Raw genomic sequence first — 20,951 nt, 5'->3', positions numbered from 1 at the left:
ATATGAAGGGTCTGGATACCACTGTATATTACTGTCATTCTAGTAACACTTTTGTAGGACTGTCTGTAATTCATTTTTTTTACTTTTTATTTTTTATACATCTTTTAGGAATGAGACAGAGGAAATGTGAAAATATGTAACTCATCAAATTATGATAAATAGACCATGGACCCCCATTTGATAAGATTTTGTCTCAGGATCGTCCATCTGATAGGATTTTTGCTTTTAGATGTTTTATTACAAAATGTGTATGAAACCCACAAACAAAACAGTCACACATTCTGTCATTGTGCTACTTATGGATGGAAATATAGCCTTACGAAAATAAATTATTCCCCTTTTTACAGGGGACCCCCTGGAGAACCACTGGTGTAGATTATATCCCTTTGTGTAACAGTATTAAACACTGTGCGTTCTTGAATCCAGCTCGCTCTGCTACGTCACGACGCCGGGGCGTGGTCTGTTGGCTTTCCCTGGCTGCCCCACGCTTGCCTGTGACAGTGAGCCTCGGTAGGTGTCGCGCACTGTAATACCCAAGCCATTCAAACTAAGTAGCTAGCCATTCATCTAATTTAACACCAGCCCTCACCTTAAGGGACAGTTAGCTTCAGCAAGGCGCTCGCGACACGCACTAACCGGTGTTTGGCAGCCGACAAAAGGGACGCGACGAAGATGTCTAAAGACACGGAAGGGAAGAGCGAGGAAATTATGGATATGGAGAGCAAGGTGTTGTGGTACCCGGACTCTAAGAGGAACACACAGATGGACAAGTTTAGGATACAGGTCAACGGAGACTACGGACTTAATCTGGGTGAGTAGAGAGGGGGGAGGGAGACAGACATAGGTGGGCGGGGTGTTTTCGATGATATCTGTCCATTTAACGTTATATGTTGTGTACTTACCTTACAGACAGCGTATTATTAGCTCTAAATTACCACTGCTTTGCAATGCAGTGTTTCAAGCTAGCTTTGGCGTGGAGCCATTTGGCAATTAAAACGGGGCAACACAAAAGAGACAGCTCACACATCACATCTCTGCAAGTATAGACTAGTAAGAATTTAAATAAAAATGGCCTCTAACTTGCTCTCCACGCCCGTTAAAAAATAAAAATAATCAGAATTAGCAGTTTATAACACTGCAGCTCTGCTTTGCTCTCATGTTTGGATCACGTCCAGCTCCTAACGAACCTTGCAGAGCTGCAGGCGAGGAAAGAGCACACAGGGTGTTTGAGAAATGCTGAAAAACTTGGCCGACCGGGTAACTGAATGAATAGAGAGAGGGGGGTAAGTGGGAGGTAGATAGCTATGAGAGATGTGTGTGTGAAATAAAAATTGCATAAATGTGGTGTAGCACTGCAGATCGGCTAGGTAAGATATCAAAGAGGACAAACTTTTCTTTACATCAGTGGACCTAGAGGTTGCAAGAAAAATCTCAGGGGTGGGCCACAAGGTGATTAGGAAAGAAGAAGATAAAACATAATGCTTCCTCATAAAATCATGTTTATTTTTTGAAGCATTTCTTTAAATGACAAATGCACCTTTGTCCCTAAAAAAGACTACAATGAACCAACATAATAAGGGATCACAGTCTTTGGCTGATCTGCTTAGAGCTAACAAACACATGCAAGCTGATTAGTGATCTGTAGCCAGCATTACTTAGCTATAAAGGGTCATAAGCCAAAATGATTGGGAACCATTGCTTTAAATTAAACTTGGAGATCTGCCAGCATTTACTGGGTCACCCGACCTGCACTTTCCTTTCTGCTGGTTACTGGATCGCCATGGAGAGGCCAAGTCTTTGTGAATCCCCCTCAGTAAGAGAGTTAGCTTACAATGTATATGCAAATACAGATAGTGTTAAACGGCACCGCTGACTGAATTTAACTGAGGTTCACTTTTGGTGTTAATCGTTGAGTAATCTCAGGTTTGCACAACTAAAGGAGAGAGTTTTGTAGGAGTTTTCTTTGGTGTCTCGTTTATTTGATGGTTGTTAGTGGGACAGCATGGAGACTGTCATCAATTAGACTTGTTTTGGTTTAGTGGTACTTTTACAAATATCTTATTGCGTTTAACCAGCTTTATCAACTTAACATTCTGTGTCTGAACTGATAGTCACACCAGTACGTGAATATTTTTGTCATAAATCTGTAGTAATCACTGATTGTCCTTCCTCTAGCCAACTACAACGACCTGTACCAGTGGTCGGTAGACAACTACTCAGAGTTCTGGGCAGAGGTTTGGCGCTTCTGTGGAGTAGTCAGCTCCAACCCGTATGACGAGGTGAGTGCAGCCATTCTGCTGGTAAATTGTCATTTGACAATAAAATTAAAAATGAAATCCAATGTTTAGATTGAATAGAATAATAACAACAAGTGAGTTTTTTAGGTTCTGAAGTGGCTGGCAGAGTAGAGAAACTGTCTTTAAACGGGCAGTGTCGGTACAATTTATTATTACTATTGTTAGGATGATGATAGCAGTTACGGGCTGAGGATTTTTTTTTTTTTTTGGGTGAGTGGGCAGATATGGGACAGCATAGTGAAAGAGGGCCTGATCCCCTCCAAGTCCTCTGCCTTGTACAAAAGTTGCTCCTCTGACCCAGTCAAACTGGCTGTTCTAGAGGGGACCTGACCTGCAACATGCCTGCAACCTCCTACAGCTCTGGGGGCAGCCTTAAGCAGGAGAACGCAAAGACAAAATATCAATAAATGAGTGGATAAACAAATAATAACCTGCCCTTACCCAGCAGCCCCCATCCGTCCTGGCTCTACCCCGAAGCCTCTTCTTCCCCGGGGCTAACTATTCTGTCACCAACTATTTTGATAATCGATTAATTGGTTTGAGTAATTTTAAGAAAAAAAGTATAAAATCTCTCATTTCAGCTTCTTAAATGTGAATAATTTCTGGTTTCTTTACTCATGTACGACCGTAAGCTGAATGCCTTTGGGTTGCGGACAAAACAAGACATTTGAGGATCATTTTAGGTCATCTTCGGCTCTGGGAAACATTTGACCAACATATTTCACATTTTTCTGACATTTGATAGACCAAACAACTAATCGATTAATCGAGGATATAACTGACAATGTAAATAATCATCATTTGCAGCCCTACCAGTCACTCGTCTTTTTCTTTTTCCTCTCTTTCTTGTTGTTGTTGTTGTCGTTGTTTCTCTCTCTCTTGTTGTTCATGTCTCATGTACTGTAGGCCATCTTGTTAATCAGTCTGCTACGTCCAAATATTTGATATTTGATGATGGAACATTGTATTAAATATTTCACTGTTTTTTCCACACTTCATTTACATGACTTGCAGCACAGATATCATTAGTGTTGCACTGTATCCATCCTCCAGCTATCTGGAACGAGGTGTCTTTTTGGTCATACGAAAGAGTTTGATGGGTTGTGTATCCCCTTATGTCTCGTCGTCCTGGTCCTGTGACCTGACAATGTTTTGGTTTGTAATTTTAAATCAGGCCACCTCTATTTTCTCATCCACACACATGCAGAGATTTGAGATGAAAAATAACAAACAAGAAGGAAGAAGGCCTATTGTTTCCTCAATGTGACTAAATAACTTAAATGTTGCACTGTGAGTTGGTCTTCCCATGACATTATTTTACAGTCAGTGTTATTATTCCACATCAGTGGAAAGACGGTAATCTGATATGATTCATGCTATATGGCAGATACAGTACGTTGTTAATTCATAAACAGCATTAACCTAGAAAATACATATCTAAAACTACACATTACACATTTCTTTTTGGTGATAGTGTGTGATTGTATCCAACCTTTTTTTAAATTCAGAGGCTTATTATGGCGTTCTTTCATTCACTGTCTGTCTTCTTAATGTTGCTTAGTTCCAGGATATGGCCACATAGGTGGGTGTGTGTGTGTGGTAATGAATGTTGTATGAGCACCATGCCGTGGAAGTGACATACCCCTTATGCACACGTGGATGTCACATTCCACGTCACATTATGGGTTTTTTTAAGCATCCCTTTTCTTACCCACTCAATCCTTTATTGGGTTTGCAGTCCCAGCAGACATTAGATGGAGGCCAGGGATTCAATTCACTCGTCATTCAAACATTTTGTAACATTGATGCACAGAGGGCGGTTTTTATTTCAAGTACAGCAAGATAATCAGCTGTGTGGTAGACTTATGATATGCTTGATTAGTGTGTAAAACATAGGCTACTATCTTGTAGTCCCATTTGTGTCCCCCATGACAATTCTGAGGTCAAAGCCGAACACAGAGACTTTATCTCTCTAATCAGTCATATCTCTATTTTTATTTTTAGTATTCCATATTATTTTAATCTACTGTACACCATTGCTTGCTGTCCACTTAATCTAGACCAAGCATTTTAGTTAAGTAGTTTAGTTTAAAATTTGTTGAGAAAGAAAGAAACGTATTCAGGATGCATCTTATTTCTGGACCAGCAGGAGCATCAAAAGCTTGAAAATTGCACGGTCTCGGTTAGTGACAATGGCGTGTCTCTCCTGTGTGTGTATGTTCTTGCTGTGTGTGTTTTGTGGGTGTGTGCCAGGTGGTGAATGTATCCAAACGGATCTCAGATGTTCCAGAGTGGTTTAAAGGAGCTCGGCTCAACTACGCTGAGAACTTACTCAAACATGCAGACCAGGACAAGGTAGCTCTCTATGCTGCAAGTAAGTATGTAAAGTATATGATGCTGATTAAAAACAATGTAATAAACAGCAGTTTCTTTGCCTTACTTACTGTTTTTGTTGCTCCCCATGGTGAATTTTAGCAAGCTGTGGTTTGCCCAAATTGTGTTTACTGTCTGCTTTATTTCATCTTCTCAATGTATTTGCGTATGAACTAAGCAGAATGAAAGTTGGGAAGACACGAAAGATCAGGGCTGAGGGTGCATTCGAGAACACACGTGCACACACAGCAAGGGTGCACACGTCACTTCATTACATTAACCGCTGCTTCCTGATCTGTCTCTCAGGACTGTCACGTACTAATGGATAGGACCCTCTTTATTGCCCTATCTGTGTGTATATTAGGGAGAGTGGGGTTTTACACAGTCATGTGCACGTACACATGCACACAAGCTTCCTCAGGAGCTGTAATGTAATTATGAGAAGCCCCATTGGTCACAATGCTGTGGAGCCTCTGTGAATGTCAGTAAACTATTACTTAGCGAGACAAGACGACTGGTCCTGTCTGTGGCTCTGTCCTGCCACACTATCCTTCTCTATTTATGTCTCCATCTCTGTCTCCCTGCTTTTCTTTTTTGTGGATTTGTTTTTCAGGGTTTTATTGGAATTTATGTCAATAGTCAAAAAGTGGTACACTAAACCTAGAATGTCAAAACCAATCAAAATATAGCCAGGTGTCTTTCAATTTCAGATAAAAAAAATTTTAATGTATGTAATTATCTCTGTTTCTGCGCATGTGTCTCACTTTCTCTTTATGTCTCTGTCTGCCAGCGGAGGCAAATGAGGAGATAGTGAAGGTGACGTTTGGGGAGCTGAGGCAAGATGTGGCGTTGTTCGCTGCAGCCATGAGGAAGATGGGCATCCAGACTGGTGACAGGGTCGTAGGTGAGTCTCAAATGTATTTCTCTATATCTTACTTGGGAAGAAACACAAAGAGTATGGAAGAAAAGGCTTTAGCATTTTATATAACTTTTCTATCAGCCATGTGATGGTTGATCACCAATCAAATTATTTGGTGGATGGAATAATAGCTATTCTCCTGACTTATTCCTTCTTATCCCTTTGTCTTCCAACCTTCTTCATCCTCTCGTTCTCTTTCTTCTTCATTCTTTCTTATTTTAAGGAGTAGGATGAGTTTGTGCTCTTTTACCGTATATTTGTGTGCGTGCTTGTTCTCGCTGGTAAGCAGGGTTGGCTGTCTTGGCACAAGTCTCAGCTCTCTCTGAAAGTCACCATTTATTTTTTCAAAGTTCATATTTGCACAGGGAGGAATGGTGGAGCTTGCATTTTTTTCCTGCAGTGCCTCACTGTACAGTACATCTACATATTTGTACCTGCAAACTAAACAGTATAAACTGCCACTGAGGAGTGCCATTGCAGCAACTGGAGCTTTAAAGCATGCCGTATACATTTCCCCACGCGAGAAGCTTCCGGTATGAGACGCCAATCCAATGCGAAAGTCCCTCAAGCATGCATTCTGTTGAATGGCCAGCAGGGGGCGACTCTTCTGGTTGCTGCAAAAAGAAGTCTGGTTCCTTTAGAAATAATGGTAAAATGACCCTACTTCTCAGCTGATTTATTACCGGAGTAAACACTTTCCTAATGAGTTTATGGTCTCAATCGCTAGTTTCATGTCTTCTTCAATACAACATGATGTTGATTTAGTAAATTATGTTCCCATTTAGAGGAAAATAGACCATAAAGCAGAGTATGCTTCAGGGCGGGATTATCTATGACTGACAAGTCGTTACCATGTCGACCTGTAAAATGAGGCTAAAGTGACTTGTACCCACGGCACTGTGTAAATTTTACCTGTGCTGTTGAAAAAGCTTATTAGGAGTTGGCTGTTCACTTTCTCTGGGGAGTACAAAGTTGTCAGCCCTGTTAAAATGACAGTTAACGTGAATTACAGATGCACCTAGCTAAGCAAGCTAACTAGGTCCACACACGGCAGTTAGCTCGTCCAAATATGGTCACATCTGGTGCCGCTGCTTGCAAAAACTCAAAATGGCGGGGCCCTATCAGCCAAACTTGAGGCTTCAAAACGGCAGTCCACAAACGGGTGACGTCACGATGACTACGTCCACTTCTTATGGACAGTCTATGCATTTATCCACCCAGGTTTCTCATCAGTATATTTTTTGGATGAATACCTGTACATTGTGTTTTCAACAAACACAACATACAGGTATTCATCCACAGGATACAACATCAGCGGATGTGTCATTTGTCACTGTCTCCGTTTCATTCCCCATTCTGTGCCACATTTCCAACCATGACGCAGCAAGGTGCATTGAGCTGTTTGTGCTGTGGCACTATCAAGGGCTTCGGTTACACAGGGGTTATCAAATAGTAGCATCTCCGATGTCTGAGCCTTTTATTCTTTTATTCAGCCTGTTTCTGCTCAACTTGGATTAAACAAGCTTTTTTTTTTGTTAAATAGGTATATATTTTTTATTGCGAGACAAAATATACAACATTGACATGACGATACAAAGGGAACAAGGCATGAGAAAGGGGAAAAAAAATAAAGTACATGAAACCAATAACAACAGCAGCAACAAAATCACTTAATCTTATGTGTGTGTGGATGTGCGTGTATGTACATATTATTATTTTTACTAAGCCTTTTTGTTACAAATGTTTTTGCCTGGAAAAAGATGACAACAGTAGTTCAGAGGTCACTGCTTGCTTATGGATTTCAAAAAAAGATTGTTAAAATGCTGAGCTAGAGAAAAAGTGATGGGGGTGAAAAGGTCATCTGGATTGTTCTGCCTGTCCTTAACCAAAAGAGCTTTGACCCATACTATCGCTGGAAAAAATATAGGAATGAAAGGATGTAAATATGTATAAACACAAGTGTATAAGGAACATTTTGTCACCCTTCATCAAGCTGTTGTTAATATTAGAGAACCCGTGGTTGTACCTGGGGAGCTCACTGGTATGACATGATAATGAACTTGTAAAAGCGTTTAGAAGGGCAGACATACTGTGGGTAGTTGAAGCCAGCCCTAGGACTGTATTCTGATATGATCAGTTTGCTTTGCTTTTATTTTGAAACAGCAATGTGACTAACGGTTTATGGCTGCCGTTCATGAGCTCATATTGAGCTACTCTGTCCAAGAATGACCAGGGTGTGTTTGAAAGTTTGTGTGTGTGCTCAGAGGAAAGATGGATATTACGGTGGGGAAATCCATTAGCTAAATGACTCCAGCTCGGTGGGAATCTCATTAGAAAGATGGGAGGGTTGTAGGGAGGGAGAAAAAGGGAGAAAAAAGAAAGAGAGAGAGAGACCACCTACTTCATGCCTCCTTTCTCCCTTCTTCCTATTACTTTCATCACATATCTAAACACGAATCTGGGTGTGTCTTTGAATGTGTGCGCATTTGTGTGTGTGTGTGTGTGTTAGAGACAGAGATGTCCTTGTCCCCAGCTTGTAACTAAAATGTCTTGTCAGTGTCTGTAATCCAGGAGATATATAGGCACTTAGCTGATGAAGCCAACCAAGCTTTATATCAGGACATGAGCCAACCCGGCTCTCGCACACATACACATATACACATATGTATTCTCCTTCCTGTGCACCGTTTAGTTCCATTGCTCTTCTCCTTGCGCATATCATCCCCAACATCACCCTCCACCCTGTCACGAAGCTTGTATCCAGCCTTCACGCCCACTGTTCATCCACTGGGGAATGCATATTCTTTTAATTTTGTGTCAATAAAAACAGCGTTCTACTGTTGTCAAATACAAATGCCAACAGCAAATAACATAAAACAAAAATGAATCGGCATTATAACCTAAAATAATAGGTTCAAAACAAGATGCAGCTTGTACATTTAAACAAAATGAAACTGTTAAACTAGCAGGGCACATTTTACTCTAATACACACTTCATTGCTCTGAGTGGGTGTGGAAGGAAATACTACTCTCACACACAAACGCACACACACTTCATGGAATATGTGACACATGTGGCCAGTTTAGTTTGGATCTGTGTTATTCCAGGAAAACAATGTGGTGGTAAGAACAAAACACAAAAGTAACTTTCATTTGGGTCATTATTTTCCTCTTTAGTATTAATCAACATTGCTTTTACATGCTTTGAAGTAAGCTGAGAATGACAAATATAACTGCAAAATTCAGTAGCATTTGGAAAAGGTCTAGTTTTCAAACATCTTTGAACTTCTTGCAATATTGCCAAACCAACTACTTGATTTCATCCACAGAATTTCCCCTTTAAAGAGGTCATATTATTCTAATATTCAGGTTCACAGTCTTATTAATTGGTTGTACCAGAACATGTTTACATGGTTTCATTTTCAAAAAACACCATAGTTTTTGTCATACTGCACATTGCAGCAGCTCCTCTTTTCACCCTGTGTGTAGAACGCTTCGTTTTAAGTATGGAGTGATGCATCTTGTCTCTACATGATCTTTGTTGGGAGTTGCACATGCGCTGTTCCTAGTTAAGGACTACTAGCCAATCAGAAGCAAAGTAGGCCAGGTCGTGACAAGCCGGTAAACAGGGCTTCGCTTCAGCTGTACATCAGCTCAGTGTTTTTACACCGGCGTTTTTGAGGGCGTGTCGGACTAGCCGCTTGGGGAGCATTATGACGTGCATTTTGCTGTGTCGTCACAGGGATGAAAGGGAAAAGGCTGGACTACAAACGAGCTGTTTTCAGGCAGTTCAGAGCAGAGTTTTTTGTGGGAGATGGGAACTCCCTTTGTGGTGGACTTTGGGCTTTTTCACTTTGCAAACCTATTACATGCACAAAAAAAGATATATAACTCAATAAAGGAGAGGGAAAAAGCCAAAAGCATAATACCACCTCTTTAAGTGCTAGAATCTGTTTCAGCTGTTTTAATTTATTTGGGCTTTAAATTCATCTTAAAGGTACCTTGTGGAGTCTTTGACCTGTAGTAGCGCTGTGCAGCAATGGTTTTATGAGTGGATCCCTGCTTTGTTTTTATCATGTACACGCACAAAGACGCAAATGGACGAGGGTGGCTCACTTACACCCCGTCGATTCATCCTGTTTCGAGGTGTAGGTGATGGTGGAAAAACATAGCAATGCCGCCCACAAGAGGTGAGTAACACCAGAGACATTTTAGAAGAGACAAGCCACTCATTCGCATCCTCAATACAACTCTATGGGGATGCCCGTAACGGCAAAGATGGCGGTTATCCCGCCCCTCCCACTAGAAAGCCAATCGTCTGCTTTTAACAGTCAAAGCGGGAAACATATTTCAGCCAATTGTGTGGTTCCACTCACGTAAGGTTCAAAGTCGTAAAACTTTTTCAGCGATTTTTTTTTTTTAATCAGATTTTACTGCTGGTTCTATTCATGTAGTTTTTATGTCTTGGTGACCAGTGAAAATGCAGTTCTGGCTCTCTCCCCATTCATTCAGATACGAGCCTGGTCTTGTTAGTCCGAAATAGCTGCCCAGAGGCGTTGCCAAGATGGCGGCCGAGTGGCATGACTTGCCTAGAAGGCCTTTGGTAACGCTGAATAAAAACATTCCTTTGTTTGTTTACAAGAAAACTCCACAGGGCACCTTTAAAAAAGCCTTTGTACAACAACCTTAATCATTTCCTAATAATTTAAACTGCCTGGTATAATCACAGTTTTCTCAGGATTCCCACAGGTGTTAAGATACTCTCTCCAGGGCACATTAACAGAAGTTGTCCAGGAAGATTCATGTCACACAAATTGTCTCAGCTGATTTCAAACTAGTGGTCCACAGGTCCCATTCTTGTTTCTTAATATCCAGTTACTGCTCAGCTCACAGGGCTAAAACCTGAATTTAAATTGGATAAATCCAACAAAGTCATTTATTCTGCATCCTGTGAGCCCTTGAGATCTGTTTCATAAATTGCTAGAATAAGAAAACAGAAGCCAAATGTTAGAACAGCAGCATTCTGTTGGTGCATTTTAATGTGAAGAGTGGTGTGAATACCCATTAACATCCTGAAGAGCAAGTTCGCTTTCATTCAGTCATTATCAACATGCACGTAGACCTTAAGTGTTTTACAGAAGGATGCATGAATAATAGAAACAGCAGTGTGTTGCTCTGAGGTGTACGCAGTGTCATTACAGCATAGCAAGATAGTGATTCATAGTAGCCACAGAGGCAGTCGAGCAAGGTGTTGTTGTAAGATTATGATCCATGACGCTATTCGTCCTGGTCCAGTGTAAGATAATAATTTACGAGAGTGCCAGTAGAGCCAGCGTAGCAGGATGGTGATCTGTCACTCTGAGATGTCTTCCAGCCAGGATCAGCTTCCTGGTTACAGCAGGAGTTAGCATAGCAACCTATAAAGCCTGATTAGCCATGATTCATACGAAGTGACAGTACGTTTGCCATTTTGCCTTTGACCGGTCAGACGGCTTGGGTGGAACTACCGGCTGAATTATTGATTTTATCATTTTAGATTAGATAGGCGTTATCAACAAAACAGACCTACCAAAGGTAGCGTGAGAGCTCCTGTTTTGAGCCTGGCCAATTCATTGTTTTGTTTTTTAATTTCATGTCATATATTTTAGCCATAGTGAACTATTTTATGTTTTATGTTCTAATAAAACTTTTATTAATCGAATGTGAATGTAACAGATTTAGTCTAGTTTGACTTTTGCCATGACTGAAGGGCTGCATTGACGTCAGTAAGTAAATCCACTTTGGAGAGACATGATAGTATTGCAGTAAGATGAAAATTGTCTTTATTGGCACGTGCCACTGGCTGATATTAACATGACCGATGAATGGTTATCAGATAATGGTAAGTGCTTCAATATTGTGCATCCCTATTCAGTTTTCTTCATCTTCCATGGTGCAGTTGTCAATACCTCTCTCTGTCTGTCTGTACAATCGCTGATTGTTTGAGTCTTTTCAGTGAAAAGATTTGTAGTGTCCTTGGGCGGCACTTCCTGTATTGATCCAGGAATAAATCACAGCAACAAAGCCGTTATGATCTCAGCTCTGCTTGTTAAGAATGAAATATTCTCACTGTCCTGGTTTGTATTAATCACTTCTTTTCTACTCCCTCCCTCTGTCCTTTTTCCATTCTCATTATATCCAGATTGTTTTTGCTCAATATCTTTCTGTCTCTCCTTCTCTCCTCCCTCTCTCTTTGTCTTCATCAGCTGTTCTCGCAGCGAGGTGACCTACCTACCTGGGTGGTATTCTGCAGTTATAAGACGGAGACTACATAACAAATCTGCTCTCCTTGTACTGCTGCTAGATATCACATAACCGAGAGATGAGGGAAAATCTAAAACAGAATAATTCCAGATGTTTGTGATTGTTTTTTTTACTGTAATATACTTTATTTCTGCAGATACTGAATACACTGTAGTGTAGGTTCCTGTCCCATATGATGTGTGGTCTCGGCAACAACCTTGCATAACTAATTAATGGAAATACAATCATGTATCCATCATCTATGATCATTTTGATAATAAAATACGGTAACAGTATTTATGTGTAAATGTACTAATGTGATTTAGCTGATGATGCACATATGCACATTATTTATGCTATTCATGTTTGTATATTTTACACAGGTGTAGATCTGTATCTTTATCATAATACTTGATTTTTAAACTCTATACACATCTATAGTCATTTCTGACAAAAGGAATCGTATAGTTTGCTACTTAAACTTAATGTTCCTCTCTTTCTCTTTTCTCTCCCCCTTTAGGCTATCTACCCAATGGTATCCATGCAGTGGAGGCCATGTTAGCAGCAGCCAGCATCGGAGCCATTTGGAGCTCCACATCTGTCGACTTTGGAGTCAATGTAAGGAGTGTACTATACTGTTCGTGGCTTATATTTCTTTATTTACACACAGTTTGTGTGATTTGTAGCTCTTTATTCCATATTGGTATATCACAACAGCTTCCCGTGCAGGGGGGGCTTTGGCAACCTTAATCTCAAATGTATTGTCTGAGTACAAATAAACTAAACCAAACCTATTTAATCTGATGGTTTAGACAACAGTTTAATTTTTCATATATGTCTTTTTTTGTGGACTGTAAAGCACCTACCACTGCTAAAAACGTATAGCGTCAGAGTGGCAAATTTTATCTGGCAACAGCTCATTTCCTGATTCTGGCAAAACAGACTCACATAGGCAAATAAACATATACATACCGAGTAAAAGGGAAATGGCTGCCTGTCAGGCAAAACATTGAGTGTGAGTATGAGTGAGTGGTATTAACTTCATCCTACAGCAACTCTCTCCTCAATGGTCTTTTTGTCATTTGCTCTCTGCTTCTTGTTTCTGGTGTGCTACTGCCCCGTCTGGCAGATCAGAAAACTGCACTTACAATAAAAACACGTTTTCCCCCACAGTAGGAAATTATTATTTTTCCAGTTTATGCTTAAAGGAGGTTGTAATGAAAGATTATGTATTTTATTCTGCTGTGCCTTTCCAGTCTACTTACTCCACTGCGGACTTTTTTGGTTACAAGTCTTCTCCCCTAAACTTTAATTGAATCTCAGAATTCCTTTCTATCAAACATGACCATTCTGGATTTACTTTTGTGTGCCTTGTGGGTTAATACATTTAAAAAAAATCTAATTTCCTGTGGAGTGGAGCTTGAGAGTTTTCTGCAGCTCTAATTATTCTTACTTTTCATTTTCCTAGTTTATAATTAACCTTTTTTTTGTCTCAGGGTGTCCTTGACAGGTTTTCTCAAATCCAGCCAAAGCTGATCTTCTCTGTTGCTGCTGTGGTTTACAACGGCAAAACGCATGACCACATGGAAAAGCTGACCAGTGTTGTCAAAGGTACCCATATAATATGACTGACCATACGACTGTATGGAGTATGTAGCGAAACAGTCAACCTGTGCTGACTTTTTTTGTTTTGGTCTTTTAACAGCAATTAAAACTAAAAGTATTTCTGCAAACATGTCAATGAAGACTTTAAGGGCCAGGAAAGTATAATAAAGTAGCCGTACCGGGTTTCACCCGTGTTCAAAATTAAACCGTCAGAAGATTTAATGCAAAACAGTTGCCAGATAGATGTAGTAGTATCAAGTAAGGTTTCTACCACAAGAATGTCCAGAGAGTTATTAAACATTTAATGAGGTCCTCATTCTAAAAATCTTCAGCGGGTTCTGTACAGAACCAACATTTGTTACATGTTCATGGAAATAACACCTCTGGGAACTCATAAGGTTAAAGTGTGAAGAGAAATACAAAGCATCAGCGTCCCTCTCTCTCTGCAGGTCTGCCTGACCTGAAAAAAGTAGTGGTGATTCCCTACGCACGATCCAAACATGAGACTGACCTCTCCAAGATCTCCAATAGGTGTGTGTCTTTAGATGCAATTATACTGAGGTGTTGTAACTGAGAAACTGAAAGATAATTTTTGAATGAAGGGCAGGTCAGATATACTTACTCTCTTCCTCATAGATTGTCTGTAGTATTTTCTTTATTTTCTTTTTTTTCTCCTCAGTGTATTTCTAGATGATTTCTTGGCGTCTGGGCGTGGTGAGGGTGACCAGTTCCCTCAGCTAGAGTTTGAGCAGCTTCCATTCAGTCATCCTATGTTCATCATGTACTCTTCTGGCACCACAGGAGCTCCTAAATGCATGGTACACTCAGCTGGGGTAAGAAACACACTGGGCCCCATCTTACACCCGGCGCAAAGCACAGCGCAAGTGTCATTGCTACTTTCTAACCGAGCAGTTGTCATTTTCACACCCAGCATCAATGTTGTTTAATAGCAAATGCATCTGTGCGCCCATGGGAGTGTTGGTCTTAAAATGAGGTGTGGTCAGGCATATTGTTGGTGCAATGCTATCTTGAGGCAGCAGAAAACGATTTCGCTATTGACCAAAAACAATAGTCAGTAGCGCAGCGTTCTGTTTTTTGTTATTTTAGGAGTGCATTATTCCGATGGTGTACACATTAATGCAGGAGGCACAGCAGCGTATCTTCATTCATTATTAAAATCTCTCGACAGGATCAGTCAGGTTCTAATGTTAATTCATGTTCTGTGTTCTTCTACACATCCAAAAGGTCTCACTCACAGTCCAGGTTCATACAGTGAAACTGTTTGGGGTAAAGCAGCAGTCCTCCTGATCAATCCTGAGCTCCATCTGAGCGTCTAAATTATTTCAGAAGCTAAAAGTTGAACGATATTTGCTGTGAAATTGCTGCCCACAAGGAAACGTTTAAAATGACTGACAGCAGCCTCTCTAATCATTAAAGTAAATCGTTCTGTCTGACTGACCAATGGGATGTCCCCAATTCTTATTTGTATTGTATGTAACATATAATTTATTACATTATGTAAACAATTTGGAATAAGGAACACATTTACAATTCAAAACAAAGAGACACTTTTGTTGCTGTTTCTGTTTCTGTTTTTTTGTTACTGCTCCACAAGCGTTAGATAGACCACAGCTGTCTGTCACACACACACACACACACACACACACACACACACACACACACACACACACACACACACACACATTAAAACGTGCTAGTCGCATCTGTTTGCAGAGCTCTCTTGGGTTGGCCCACATGTACAGTTTGATATTCAGTGCACATCATTAATATGAAAACATACTGAATGTGAACAATTTGAAAAGAGTGTGATGCTCCCATAAAGGCTGGAGAAATGTTTTATAGAAGAAGGCGACAAGAAAAGAAAAAGCAGTAGAAAGCAATTAAAATTTTTTAGTAAAACCAAAATTCTAAAGTTGAGAAAACAATCTCGCCACAAGGTCTATTTGTTAGCTGTTCTGGAGCCTTCAATCTTATTGCATACCGTAAAACTTTGTTAATAGCTCAGGCATTTAGTTCCTTCAGTCACTGAACTCAGTCTGCCTGTATGTGTGGCAGGTGTCTAAATGGGACAGGCCTTTAATTACTTTTGCACAAAACTCTTGCTCAGCAAAAATGAGAAGTTGGCTGCTATTAAACTGTTTATTTCAAACAGCATGATCATTACATGTATAAAAAAAAATTGGCTATCAGACAACATATCAATTACGAATCATTCATTTTGCTCTGAGAGACAGCCAATCTAGACCAACGTCAAGCACAGAGAGACTGATAATGCCGGTCAATTTGAATGAATTATACTTTTGGTATGGGTAGGTGACCTGGTGGACTTTAATAGGAGGTTTTATACATTCAGGCTTCTAAAAGACCTGCGTTTATTTGTCAAAACATGTATCCACACCAGGCCAGTAAAAGGGACAGGCATTTTTTAAATTAAGAAATAATTGAGGTTTTACTGTAATCTTGATCAGCAAATAAGAGTTTGCCCAGTTATTATGGCATTATCGATGGTCAAATACATTTTTTCAGAACACTATGGATCTTTCATTCATTTTGGATTCAGAACTAAGGTTTAAAGTGAATTATTGACCTTGAACATTTTTTTTTAACACAAGGTCCATTTAGTAGCTCTTCTGCAGCTTTTGTTCATGAATATGTGATCTAAATTATAAAGTCTGGAAGCGCTCACTCTCTATATTACAACTGTCAAAGAGATCCAGGTATGGTACACACACCTGACACATTAAGAGCAGTGAGATGTTTTATTGTACGATCCTTTAAAAATGTGTATTTTTAGTGACATATCCAGATTCACATTTCCATTTTACTGTAAGAAACAGCTGTCATTTGGGTTTACATATTACATGTTTCACCACAAGATGGCAGCAAACCTCCATCAGCAGATCTTAGAAAGGTTATTTGCTCTCAAGAGAGTGCAGGATTGACATTTCTTTCTTCTGAACATACCACATCTTAGTGAGGGAGAGTGTCAGATGAATGTGTGATTTCAAAAGCACCACTGCACTTTGAAGGCTGAAACACTCAACATTCAAAATGGGTAAACACACTCAAACAAATGCGTTCACACATTTTCAAAAAAACAGTTGTTCTCCCTCTCTGACACACACACACACATATTGTTGTCTCTGTTCCTTGCTTTGCTTTTACCCTCCTGCCCTTCTTTCACATTAGCGTTTCTATCCTTAACGTGCAAACCCCCCCCTCCTCCCAGCTAGTCTTCCTTTTCAGACTCTCCATGTTTTTTCCCTTCCTTTACTTCTTCTCTCCTCTAGCTCCCATTTCTTTCTTTCACCTATTGTTTTCCTCTTTGTGTCTTTCTTTTGTGCCCCCTCCTTGTCCCCACGCTGTAGATAATTGGACAGTAATGCATTGGTGAAAACATTTCGGATTGCAACGCTGGCAGTCCTCTCTGGCTCTACCAATTAGCCCCAGCACTGTTGTGCTTTCTGCTTTGTTACGGCTCTGTTAACATTCTGTCAGTAGCAAGATGGCACGCACCAAAGGACGGTTATGGCAGCTGAGGCCTGCCAAAGATTATATACACACGTGCACGCACACACACGCACACACACACGCACACACACATGCACACACACACTCACACACTCACACAAAGCACCTGTTAATGTGAATAGGAACGTACACATAGGCTCAAAAGTAGAACACACAGTCATACAGTTCATACAAACCACCAGCGATAATAAGCTATCCAACTGTGATGGGTTGGTGACTGTGGGAGAATTCACACTTAACACAAATTGCCCTTTTTGTCAAAATAAGTGCTTGTGTGTGCTGTGTGTAGTAGTATTGGTCAAAAGCATTTTGCTGATAATAGAGTTTTTACATATTTTTGAAGTATATTAGTATAATTTCAAGATAGAATATTTAAATTGCAGCCTGTTTTCATTTTTTTTATCAACAAAGGTAACAATTCAGACAGGGATAAAAATCAACAAATGTCAATGTCATGAATGAACGTAATAACGAAATACCTTAAAACAAGTCATTATGTCTCTCTTTCTTTGTCTCTGTCTCTGTAGGGCACGCTCATCCAACACTTGAAAGAGCACATTCTCCATGGTAATATGACCAGCAGTGATGTGATCATTTATTACACCACGGTAGGTCCACAACCCTTTCACAATAAAAATGACATGCTCATGGAGTTTTAGGATCTGGGGAACCTTCCACCGCTCTCATGTTTCATCTCAGTTACCAGTAGGGGGTAGAACGTTAGGTATTGTGTGTTATTTTTTAATCATGAGCCTGGTCACAAAGACACACACACATATAGTGTACACACACACACACACACACACACACACACACACACACACACACACACACACACACACACACACACACACACACACACACACACAAAGAGTCTAAAGAGCAGCATTGAGTGCTGAAGGTCAAAGCGTCATTTTTTAGCTATTCCTAGAAGATCTTTGCTCCTTTTAATGATAAACATTAAGGAACATTATTTTATGTTCATTAAAACCTTTTTGTGCGGTGTGTATTTGTGTGTGTTTTACACATTTTGAACATTTGGTTTCTGTCATGAAAGAAAGTTCGCACTTTTGGTACATCGGTTTAGTTAACCTGTAACTGAATAGCTACCTGTTTGATTTAGAGTTGTTTTATTATTATTATTATTATTATTATTTTATAATTACTTTTGTAATACTGATTATTTTCATTATTAATATGTAGGGGGTGTTAGTTAATTGATAACTAGTTTATTCTGTAAAGTGCCATTAAATTTACAATGATATAAATGAGAGAAAAGGAGCACATCCTCATATTTCAGAAGCTGGAACCAGTGCATATTTGGCATTTATGCTTGATAAATTACCTTAATGATTTATTGATTATCATAGTTGTTGATACATTTTCTGTCAGTTGACCAATTGATTAACTGAATAATCGTGTCACCACTAATTGGAATTCTGTAGCACTAATATTACCATCCTCATGCATATGTGTTGGGGGTGAAGAGTAGCTCAGCATGCAGTAAAAAGAGAAAAACAATCACAGATACATTACTAACAGTCTGCAGGAGTTCTCCATTTTGCCACCCATTTGTCCATGTTGATGAGAAAAGAGTGTTTATACCAGATAAGCTGACCGCTGTGCTTGTGTCTGTTTCTGCGTGTGCGTGTGTCCTTTAGACCGGCTGGATGATGTGGAACTGGCTGGTGTCTGCTCTGGCAGTGGGAGCCTCTGTGGTTTTATACGACGGTTCACCACTAATGCCCACACCCAACGTACTGTGGAACCTGACAGACCAGCTGGGGTGAGTTGGCCATTTACACACACACACACACACACACACACACACACACACGCACACAAACAGGAGAGGCTGACAAAAGGGTGACATTGACTGTGTATTTAAGAGTGTGTTGTTAATACACTCTTAATCATAAGGGTCTGGATCTTCCACAATGCTGCAAGATGATTCATGGAATGGCAATGATGTAAAGGAGTGAAATTAGCTACAGCTTACTGAATCATCATGTTTTTGTGTTAGGGCTTCTTTAGAGACACACCTTTTTGCCCTAATATTAAAAAATGCTTTAAGATGTTTACCAATACCTAGCCTTATTTGAGTGCAGTGCAGCCCAGCCCACGTTGCATTTTCATAACAAATGGTGCAACTGACACACGACTGCTATTAGAGTAAGTGGGCATTTTTCCTGTTTAAATATAATATTTTGGGGAATGAAGAGCAGAAAGACAGACATGGAGAGTACAGAGACAAAACAGACAATGAAAGGAAAAAGAGGGAGCCGGAAGTACAGAGAGAAAGTGAGAAAAAGAGCACGAGTAAAGGGTAAGGCTTTTCCTTGAAGATTTAGTTTTAACCAGAGAATTGATAATGTGTTTACCTAATTGACAACTCGCACACAAGAGCAGACCCATGAAGACCCATGAATAAAGATTCCTGCTGGTTATAATTTGCATCGAGAATGGAGACCCTCAGCAACTAATCATACAATAAACATTTCTTATTTACTTAGTAATTTATTACTCCTTATTTGAATGGGAGGAGAGAAGAAAAATATAGTATATAGAGTATAGGGTGGGTAATGGAAATAATTTTGCACCATTTTTTAATGCCATAGATAAACTCAACTGTATAGCACTTAAGTGCTTTACAGCGCACCTAACAAGGCTATTATTGCCTTATTGGATTGGACTGGAGTATTTGGTATGTACAGTAGGTGAAAACAAACAAACAAATGGAAAATAATAACAGGCCTTGGCAAACTTGCCAAAACTTGTCATGTCAAGCCATCAGGCAGAAGAGATTTGGAGAAATCATACTCCTTGAAGAAGTTTCACTTAACTTTAAAAGAAATCAGACAGCCCAAACTTCCTTATTGAGAACCACAAATGAGCTCCCTTGCTGTTATTTTGAAAGTAACTGATTGTACTCAGCTGAACGGGCTACTTTCAGACCGGAAGGTCAGCCATCCCTTAAGCTTGTCGTTATTCAGATTGATGGTGATGTAGACAATTCGGATGAACCCAAAACCTCAGGTCAAACTACAAGACAGCCGGGAAAGCTGAAAGTTCAGGATCTAGTCCAGAGACTGTTCACACTGTAAGATGGCACAATGTGGACATCACAGTCCATCTTTGAAAAACATTATTCCATTTCCCAAGCAACATCTATTTTGCATTAGACATGGATTTTGAGGTAACATAATCACAGGGATAGCAATGGGTTTGGTCAGTATCAATAAAAGATTTGGAGTAGGGTTTGGTCTGTGATACCAGAATTGGATACTGTGTAAATCCACACCCACCTGCTGTACTGTGTATAGCCCCTTTCTTTTTAATCATTCAAGAAGTATTTTCACACACTTTCAAGGTTCACATCCAAAGAAGCAGAAGATATTTATAGCAGATGCTCTTGATAAATGTCTTGATACCCTTTCCCACCACCACCACTACTATCACCGCCATAAACAACAGATGCTAAACCCAGTATTGATCTTCTATTGTCTTTTGAAGACAGCGAGGAAAAAAAGATGAAATGGTCAAGGATAACAGTATGTGAGTGTATGTGTGCAGGCAGGCAATTCAGTGTTTCAAATTTAATAGGGTTGATGATGAGCATATATATTTTCCATGTGTTTCATGTTTATAGTTTACATCTGTGTAGGTCTGAGAAAGTTCAAATAGATTTGTTTTCCTTTTATTAATTATTTTAATTTAAGCCAGTGTCAATTAATTCACTCAGTCATTAATTTTTTTCATTTTAGATTATACATTTTACACAAAATATACACCCAACCTATTCATTATTTAATTGTAATTTTATTTAAGTGGAAGTATGGCCTACAACACAACTATTTTTTCACTGGCTGCCAGTTCATTTTAGAGTTAATTTTAAAATCTTGGTCCTTACTTTTAGAGCGTTA

At 39.7% G+C, this 20,951-nt stretch overlaps 1 protein-coding gene across 1 annotated transcript in view; it reads left to right on the top strand.

The window, feature by feature from the left end:
* The first annotated feature begins 498 nt into the window (after positions 1–498).
* aacs (acetoacetyl-CoA synthetase) overlaps positions 499–20,951 on the top strand; it is a 39,294-nt gene continuing 18,841 nt past the window's right edge. The window contains exons 1-10 of the mRNA XM_046035536.1: positions 499–811; positions 2,176–2,279; positions 4,551–4,671; positions 5,461–5,574; positions 12,392–12,489; positions 13,368–13,482; positions 13,926–14,007; positions 14,156–14,309; positions 17,556–17,636; positions 18,690–18,814. Coding sequence (XP_045891492.1) covers positions 673–811; positions 2,176–2,279; positions 4,551–4,671; positions 5,461–5,574; positions 12,392–12,489; positions 13,368–13,482; positions 13,926–14,007; positions 14,156–14,309; positions 17,556–17,636; positions 18,690–18,814 — 1,133 coding nt within the window. The 5' untranslated portion in view covers positions 499–672. The remainder of the gene's footprint in view (positions 812–2,175; positions 2,280–4,550; positions 4,672–5,460; positions 5,575–12,391; positions 12,490–13,367; positions 13,483–13,925; positions 14,008–14,155; positions 14,310–17,555; positions 17,637–18,689; positions 18,815–20,951) is intronic.

This window comes from Micropterus dolomieu, linkage group LG21 (genome assembly GCF_021292245.1).
Source record: "Micropterus dolomieu isolate WLL.071019.BEF.003 ecotype Adirondacks linkage group LG21, ASM2129224v1, whole genome shotgun sequence".
NCBI lineage: Eukaryota > Metazoa > Chordata > Actinopteri > Centrarchiformes > Centrarchidae > Micropterus > Micropterus dolomieu.
Note: the sequence above shows the minus strand (reverse complement) of the source record. Positions and strands in the feature narration are given on the sequence as shown.